Below are 9,071 nucleotides of genomic sequence, written 5' to 3'. Positions count from 1 at the left end.
CGCCCCGCCCTCACTCCCGCACCCTGGCCCCGCCCGCCCCGCCCCCAGCCCGCCCCCCTCCCCGCCCCGCCCCGCCCCTGCCCTCGCCTCGGGTGCAGCCCGCGCCCTCCCCGCCTCAGTCCCGCTCCCGGAGCCCCGCGCACGGCTGCGGAGAGTGCCTGGGAGCCCGCGCCCCGACGCTCGGCGCCCACAGTGTTCGCCGCGCCCTCCGCTCCGGGACGGGCATGGGGCGGCCCGGCTGAGCACCGCACCCCGCCGCGGAGCCCCCCAGCCCAAGGAAGCGTCCCTCTCGCCGCGGCCGCAGCGTGCATCGGCGATGGCGAAGGCGACGGCCAGCGCCGTGGGGCTGCGGTTGCTGCTTCTGCTGCTGCCCCTGCTCGGCGAAGGTGAGTTCTGTCGGGGACTGATGCCCGCGGCGGCCGGGGCGAAGTTGGCGCCGCGCGGTGGAGTGGATGCGTTCGAAAACGCCTTTCTGTTTGCGGCGGGCAGCGGGCCGCGCAGTTACTGGCCGCCTGGGCTCCACGGGGAGTGGGGTGGTGTGGCTGGCAGCGCGCCTCGGGCCCCAGGCTGGGCGGATCTCGGGCCGGAGCGGGACACGGGCCGGGCGGCCAGGGTCGGCGCCCAGGGCCGGTGCCCAGGGCCGGAGTCGCAGCCGCGCTTGCCTGCCTGGTTGCGCCTCGCGCCACAGTGGCGTCTCGGGGCGAACCGAGCGGGTCTTGTCGGCGTTTCGGTGCAGGTCGGGGAAGACGGGTAAGGTAGCCCTAGAAAGCCTGCCACTGGGGCATGAGGAGTTGTGTTTCTGTAAACAATTGCTCCGTCTTGGTTTCCTTTTCGCACTCCACGTCGGTGCGTTTCTCCTCCAGCTCTGATATCCTCTCTCAGGTGAGAGCGGAGGAGATCTGCTCTTTTATAAACGGTTGCTTTTCCCTTGTGCGTTCTTGCCACCCTCCTCCTTAAAAATCCCCCAAGCCTGTGGCCTCCAGGGAGGCTGCCCTCGAGGGCCCGCTAGGGCTGGCCCAGCGCCACCGTCCCTGGTTCCAGTTCCGCCCGCGTCTTTAGAGTCTCCTGCTGCTGCCCCGCAGGGGCACCTGAAGATGTGACCTTTGGTACCATTTGACTCTTGGGGGCCAACCTGTACCAAGCGCTTTGACCATCCTGGAGTGGAGTAGGGCTGTGTGCCATCAGCATCGGTGCTGGGAAGGTTCGAAGTGGCTTTGCAAAGACTGGTCGCTGCCCCCACCTCCAAAACTCTTGACAAGATGAATGAACCCCAAGGCTGTGGAATCTTTGCTCCTTACCCACCCGTGGCCACGAATTTTAGTTTCTCTCAAATTGTCCCCGATTTTTCTATCTTAATACTTATGTGTATGCACCAAATTTCCCTCTGAGAGTAGCCCCCGCCACCCTCCCCCACCTTTCCCTGCGGCCTTTGGGAATACAAAAGGTTCCCTGCTTCTGGCCCTGGGTCCTGCATAGACCGTGGGTTCACAGGCCTGCCCAGGGTTTCATTTGTGTGACTGGATCCTAAGCTCAAGAGGCAGATACTTAGACTAGGTTGGGCCCCCAGCCAATCACAGGAAAGGCAGGGGAGAAGTCCTTTCCATGCCCTGGGGAAGAATGGGGGAAGCCTTGGGAGTCTGGGGTTAAGGTGCTGTGAGGGGGAAACAGGCAGGAGAAGGCTGAAGACAGGGGAGAAGTAAACACAAACAAGGTGTTGAGAAGATCTCTTGTAACTCTGCTTTGCAACTTTGTAGTGATCGGCGGGTGATCAGGTGAGAGCCGGAAGCCAGGGTGGGCTGGGCGGCCTCAGAACCTAGCAGAGGACTTCCCATGCCTTTCCTATGTTTAGCCAGGGTGTCCAGCTTAGGAGGACTGGACTGGGAGCGGGGCCGCTAGTGACTTGGTAGGAATGCAAGTGGCTTTTTCACAGCCTGGACTCACGGAGTAGGGTGGTGGGAGAAAGGCCCTCCTATCCAGGGAAAGGAGGTCTCCTGCTCCACCCACTCTTCCAACGGAATGAGTAAGAAACCATGACTGGTGACACAGAGTGGAGAGGTGGCCCCGCGGTACCCAGGAGGAGACAGCGGGGCGTTTGAAGAGGCCTGCGGGCACACTTTACTCAGAGTGGCAGTCCTGAGCTCTCGGTGTGTTGCTCCAGACTGCCACTAGTGAGCCGGGGCCACTGCTCCGGGACTCGCCCAGGCTGGGAGTAGCCCGGCCTCGGGGCGCCCCCTTGTGGATGCAGCCCTTCGGTGGCCGTGCCTGTTACCTGCTGGGTCTCTAGGGGATGAAAGCCTTCCCTGCTGGTCTAGACCTGCCTCCCCCAGACCCGAAGCTCTCTTCTGTGCTGGATGGCTGCTGAGAGGCGGAGTAGGGAGGCAACCAGATGGAGCGGCAGTGGCCTGGACCCGAGTGTTGGGGAAAGAAAGCACTGCCTCAGGGCTGGCAGGAATGGGCTAGAGGGCTCAGGGGTGCTCAGAGCAAGGTCATAGGACATCACCAGACCCCTAGGGTGTGCCCCTCTCCACGTGTACACACTCTCATTGTGTAAGAATGCGTGCGCCTTCAGAAAAAGGTGCCATCCCAGACACAGACTCCCAGAGTAGGGCAGGACTGCTCACACACAGTCTGGAATTTGTGTGAGGGCACAAATTCCATGGGCACATGCACACACACACACACCCACACACACACACACACACTCCTGAATCCATGCTCACACACTCACACTCACTCTTGGCGATCACTGAGACACCACTGCCCTTTCTCAAGGATACATGATCATGAGGCCTGTAGACACACTCACCCCCATGCTCAGCCCCTCACACTACACCCTCATCTGGGAAACCCAGCCCCCTTCCCTGCCTCTCCCACACACTGAGACCCCCATGTGTATACACAGAGACACCTGCCCCTCCCTACTCACACTCAGGGGGCACAGCCCGTCCACCTGGGGCATCCTGGATCCAGAGCTAAAGAACTCCCATCTAGAAGTTGTTCTCAGAAGTGTGTGGCGTTTGGCTGCTCCAGGACAGGTATGGCGTCCCTGTGGCATGGATGAGGAAACTGAGTCCTAGCTTCCAGGGCTCGCCCTGAATGTCTCAGGCTGACCGCTCACCCAGCACTTTCTCCCTGACCCCCTGCTCTTCTTCACTAGGCCTCACACCTCCCGTCTTCCTGGCCTGGCCTCTGGGGTCCCATTTTGCTCAGCACCTCTGCCCACTAGGAGGGACCTGCCCTCCGTGCCTGCACACCCCTGGGGCCTCTCACTCCTAGTACTGGCCATGACTTACAGCCTGCTCTCCAGGCTGTGGGCCCTGGCCCTCTGCAGTTGGACCTGGGTGTGCCACTCCTGCCCAGACCAGCGGGTGCCAGCACAGCCCCTCAGCCAGGAAGGCTGCTCTGCCAACTCTGTTTCTCTTTCCGCCCCTTCCCTCTCTGGCCAGGGACGAGTGATGGTGTGCTTCACCAGGCTCACCTGGGTCCAGCCTCCTTTGTCCTCCACCACAGCCCCTTAAGCCCTTCTGGCCTCTGGGAGCTGCCTGTGCCCCACACTGACTGTCCTGGGCCCTGGCAGAGTCCAGCCTTCTGAGGGAGCAAGGGACTGGGTTAGCTGGTAGGCTCCTAAGGGTGGGGTCTGCGAGCAGAGAGCAAATGGGGAAGTTTATTGAGGCCATTGCAAAATTGCCTTTATTCTGCAGAATTGCATTAGGAACGGCTAAGTAAATCACTGGTTTCCTTGGTGGTGTGAAGAAAATGGGATTCTTTCACCTAATGGGGTGCTAATGGCCTTTTAGCCAGGGGAGGAGAAAACAAATTAAAAATTATGGTATCTGTTAAACTGGAGTATGGGGTGCCAAGGGGAAGCGGGGTGGGGGGCAGGAAAATGCTGCCTCGCCTGAGGCCTTCTTCCCCTGTGACCCGAGAGAGGTGTCCTCTGCCCATTGGTCTTAACTGGATAAGGTGATGCCAGCAACGGCCACCCCAGGGGGCCTACAGCCTGCTGATCCTGTGCTCAGCACTGCCTGTCTGCTACTGACTGTATCCTCCTGAAACCCGGAGGGATGTGGCCTTGTTTTCCCACTTCATAGGTAAGGAAACTGAGGCTCCCACAGCCTGTGTACCTGAGTCCGTGAAGAGGTCTTCATGAGTCTGCACCCCTGGTTCTCTGGTCTTCAGCAAGTGCCTCCTCTGGGCCAGCGGCAGTGGGGACCTGCGTCAGGGCTCAGGAGGGGTCCTGGGGCGGGGGGGGGGAGGTGGCCCGAGCCTGCTCACCCACTGGTCACCCTCTGGTCACCAGCCTGGTCTGGGTCTGGGAGGGAAGTGAGCTGCCATGCTCCCCAACACCTGAGTCAGGAGCCCCCAGGACTCTGGCTGATTGTCAGGTGAGACTGCTACTGTAGCTGATGTCTGGGAGTCCTACGGGTCCAGGAACTGCCTCCAGGTGGGGTCCTGCCATAACTGGCCCCAGGGAAGGGGTGTGCTAATGGTGTAGGCTGAGAATGTGACCTTTGCACCTGCCTCTGCCTGGGGACCTAGAACCTGACAAGCCGCTGTGCTGAGGAGTGGGAGTAGGGGGTAGGAGCTGGGCTTCAGGGCGCATGGGTACAACTGTGCCTCCTTACTTGGACTCCAGGACACGCTGGGAGAAGAAAGTGCCCACTGGGCACCCCAGGAAAGAGGCAGAGCTGGAGAAGTGCCCCCCCCCAACAGTATTGCTTCCTTCCATTCTGAAGAAGCGGCTAGATTCCACTGTGGAGACCCACCCCCTTCCTGTGGATGTGGGGGAGGATGCTTCCTCTTGTAGGGGCTGTGTTTGGGCTCCAGTCCCTCATCTCCTCCTCCTCTTCATTTCTTCCTCTTCCTCCTGGTTTCTGCAATTGTTTTTCTGAGAGAGTGACTCAATAGTAACAATAACACTGCTGGTGAGCAGCCCACAAACACCCTCAGAGGGACCACCTGCTGCCCAGGGAGCTTCTCCAGGACTAGGAGAGAATGCAGAAGGTGACTTTGACCTCAGAGCTGTCTCCCTATAGGAGAAATGGGCAGTAGAGGAAGCACCAAGCGGTCACTTATCTCAGATGTGTGTGTGTGATTTCAAATGGAAGTGCGTGGCAGAAGGCAGGCTAGGGGCCCGGATGGGAGGGGCGATAGTGGGCTGCCAGGCAGGAAAGGGGCCCTCCTGGGCTTGGGCCACAGGGTATGATGGCAGTGGAGGTCATCCTTCTCTCTCCCTCCCTCCCTCTCACTTGCTTCCCCTGGGTCTTCACGGGCCCAGTGCTATGCTTAATGGGTGGGCGCACTTCAGCCTCTGGAAGGCTGGAGGGTCGGTATGACTCAGAGAGATCAGCCCAGGATGTCCCTCTGAGGGCCATGACCTGGGTGTCCTCAGGGGGCCCTGAAGGGGTGTGAAGACTCAGGCCTCCAGGGCCCACATGGCTTTCCCTCCCTGCTCCAGAGCAGCAGAGTGGCAGCCCAGGCCCCACCCCCCGCCGACCCCCATGTTCCCATGCTCAAGGGAGGCTGTGGCTCCTAAGACAGGCTCCACCGCACCTCAGAGGACCTGAGAGTATTGTCCTCTTCGGGCCGAAGCCCTGGAAGCCCCTGTGGATGGAGCCTACCTCCTGCCTGGCTTCGCCTCCCAACCCTCCCCCCATCTACCTTCCCTGAGCTCTGGGCCAGATGAGATCTGGGCTTCCATCAAGCTCTGGCCTCACAGCTGGGTAACTGTGGGAGCCCCGGCGCCTGTCCCTGAGGCTGGCGGCTGTAAGCGAGTGGCCCTATGAGCTGTCCACTCCGAGACCCTGGGCACGGTAGGGCGGGGCGAGAGAGGGCAGGGAGGTGGAACTAGAAAGCGTGGTTGTGGGGGTGATGACGCCAGCGGGACCTTGGGGAAGGCAGTTCAGGCACCACCTGGGCCCTCAAGGAGAGCAGGTGGCCAGCCCTGAGCAAACACCTCTGTTTGCTTTTGCCTGGTGAGTGGCTCCACAGAGTATAGCAGCCAAGGCACCGCTGTAGAAAGGCCACCTGTGCACCTGGACAGGTGTGTGCCCACTTGTTGGTCCGGCCAGTGCAGGCTTTCCATGACATCAGTGATACCTAGTGGGGCTGGGGGCCTCTGTGGCAGGCAGAGCCTAGTCCTGGGACCAGCTCAGGAGAGGCGCCCCTGCCCGTGCAGACCCAGGTCCTGGGGGGCTCAGCCCACCGCTCCCAAATTGAGGTACTGTGACTTTACTTTATCCCTGTCTTAAGCCTTCGCTCTTCTGACCTGGGAGCTACTGTCTGGGTTCCACAGAGCCATGGGCTCCAGAGAAGTGCCCAAGGGGCAGGGTGGCCGGGAGAGGGAGGCAGAGCTCCAAGCTGTGCCCTGAGTGCCAGCTCTGACTGCCCTGTGATTGGAGAAAGGATTCTGCTTCTGAAACAATCAGAACCTCTCTGGTAAGACAATGGACATCAGAACTGGTTCTAGTGTGATTGCCAGAAATTTCCAGTGGTTCTTAGTCTTAGCAAACGGGAAAAAGACACCATATAAATAGAAATTCCTAAACTTTAATTAACAAAAAGAGGAAAAGAGAAAGTATAAGTTCCTAAGCTTTAACGAGCAGCCTGGAAAATGCTTGGGAAGATATACGTTCCGTGTGCCAGAACCTGAGAGTGAGACAGGTTGTGGGGGTGGGGGGCGACCTGGGGGTGCGCAGCGTGGTGGTAGGAGTCCGAGGGGAGGGAAGGAGTTTATGGAGTTTCTTTCTCAAGTTTTTCTGCCCCTGAAACAGTCAAAGACACAGATACAGTGAAACAGGGAAAGACCCAGAAGCTGGGGGGCTGGTCGTGAGTGGGCTTCCTCCTTGCCTCCCCCCCCCATCCTGCCCTTCCATCCGCTGCTGTCTCTTTTTTTTCTTTCTGGGAAGGAGAAAGGATGGAATCAGGGCTCCATTCCGCCACCTCTTAGCCATGACATGGGCGCACGGCCACCATGCACTCTGTGCTGTGAGCACATGCTTTGCCACTGGGTTGAGCCTCCTCATCAGATTGGCACCTGCAGGGCATCTTTACCGGAGACCATGCGTGTGACTCCACAAAGCCTTGAGAAGTCTCGCCGGGGACCCTCTTAAATCTGCTTCTGCAGCCTCCTATCTCCCGTACCTGTATGAGAGGGAAAGACTGTGGACTTGGGGTGACAGAAACCCCCAGTCTCAACTTCTCAACACTGTTCCTCTGTCTCCTGCTCCTGCCCTGCCCCCACCCTTGGTAGCCACTCCCCACCTGACTGTGTGCACAGGAGGGGCCCAGAGCTCTGAGGAGTCAGGCCTGCAGGGCCCTGGGCTCTTTGCCGGTGTCTACAGGCTGGAATCCCATCACAGGGTCCTTCTCTCTGCAAGAGAAGCTGATGTGCAGAGGAGAGCATGGTGGTTAGGTGGGATGCACACTGGGGTACCTGTGCAGATTCCTGGGGTCCCCTCTGGACTTGTGCCCCTGCCTCTTCCAGGGTGGTCTCTCCTGTGGAGATGGGGGGAAGAAAGGGGTGATAAACAATTAAAATTCACTTCTTTGAGGTATGAAATTCACATAACAAAATTAAAGTGAACAATTCAGTGGGATTTAGTACATTCACAGCATTGCATATTCATCACCCCTGTGTAGTTCCAGAACATTATTGTCAACCCCACAAAGAAAATCCCATACCCATTAGGCGGTGCACCTAGTCCCCCCACACTGGCCCCTGGTGACTGCCACTCTGCACCTATCTCTATGGACCTGTCTATTTTGGATATTTAATATAAATTGACCTTGGTTTGTATCAGGATCCTTTTACTTGGTTGGAGGTACATCCACATTGTAGCATGTATTGGTATTTCATTCCTTTTTAAGGGTGATATTCCATTGCATGTATTGGGTTGGCCAGGAAGTTTGTTTGGGTTTGTGAACTTTTGGGCCAATGCAACATGTATCACATTTATTTATTCATTCATCTCTTGGTGGACATTTGGGTTGTTTACACCTTTTGACTTTTGTGAATAATGCTGCTGTGAACATTTATGTGTGAGTATCTGTTTGAATCCCAGTTTTCAGTTCTCTTAGGTGTTTACTTTGGAGTGGAATTGCTGAGTCATGTGATAATTTCAACTTTCTTTTTTGAGGAACTGCCAAGCTATTTTCTGGTAACAACTGAAACATTTTACAATTTTACTAGCTGTGTGTGAGGGGTCTAATTTTACCACATCCTCACCAACACTTGTTACCTTCTGTTTATATTTTTAACTTGTATCCATCTTCTTGGATACAGAGCAGTGTCCTTACCTATGGTTTTGATTTGCTTTTTCTTAATTATCAGTGATGCTGAGAATCTTTTCACTTGCTTCTTGGCCATTTGTATCTTTTTTGGAGAAGTATCTATTTTGCCCCTGGTTTAATTGGGTGGACCTTCTTTTGTTGTTGAGTTTACTTAGCTTTATCAGATTTCCACCAGGTGTTGCCAAGAAGCAGTTTTAGGCCAGAGACATCTGTGTCTGAACCCCAGGTCCCTTTTGAAGAGGACATGGGTTCATCCAGTGTCCTTCTGTGGGGTTGAGTCACTGGGACCCTGAGGATAGTCTCAGAAGACACAGACCCTAAAGCCACATTGAGCTCAAATGTCCCAGAAGCAATGGTGTCCCTTCTTATATGTGAAATGCCAGTGGCCAAGTACCCTTATGGCAGAAAATGAAGAGGAACTAAAAAAAAAAAAAAAGGCTCTTGATGAAAGTGAAAGAGGAGAGTGAAAAAGTTGGCTTAAAGCTTAACATTCAAAAAACTAAGATCATGGCATCACTCCATGGGAAATAGATGGGGAAGCAGTGAAAACAGTGTCAGACTTTATTTTTTGGGGCTCCAAAATCACCGCAGATGGTGATTGCAGCCATGAAATTAAAAGATGCTTACTCCTTTGAAGGAGAGTTATGACCAACCTAGATATCATATTCAAAAGCAGAGACATTACTTTACCAACAAAGGTTCGTCTAGTCAAGGTTATGGTTTTTCCAGTGGTCATGTATGGATGTGAAAGTTGGACTGTGAAGAAAGCTGAGCACTGA

General features: G+C 56.3%; 1 protein-coding gene across 1 annotated transcript in view; it reads left to right on the top strand.

The window, feature by feature from the left end:
* Positions 1-296: 296 nt before the first annotated feature.
* LOC120860461 (proto-oncogene tyrosine-protein kinase receptor Ret) overlaps positions 297-9,071 on the top strand; it is a 53,520-nt gene continuing 44,745 nt past the window's right edge. Inside the window, exon 1 of the mRNA XM_040236274.1 lies at positions 297-386. Coding sequence (XP_040092208.1) covers positions 317-386 — 70 coding nt within the window. The 5' untranslated portion in view covers positions 297-316. The remainder of the gene's footprint in view (positions 387-9,071) is intronic.

Source organism: Oryx dammah, unplaced genomic scaffold, assembly GCF_014754425.2.
Source record: "Oryx dammah isolate SB20612 unplaced genomic scaffold, SCBI_Odam_1.1 HiC_scaffold_11077, whole genome shotgun sequence".
In the NCBI taxonomy this organism is placed as follows: domain Eukaryota; kingdom Metazoa; phylum Chordata; class Mammalia; order Artiodactyla; family Bovidae; genus Oryx; species Oryx dammah.
Note: the sequence above shows the minus strand (reverse complement) of the source record. Positions and strands in the feature narration are given on the sequence as shown.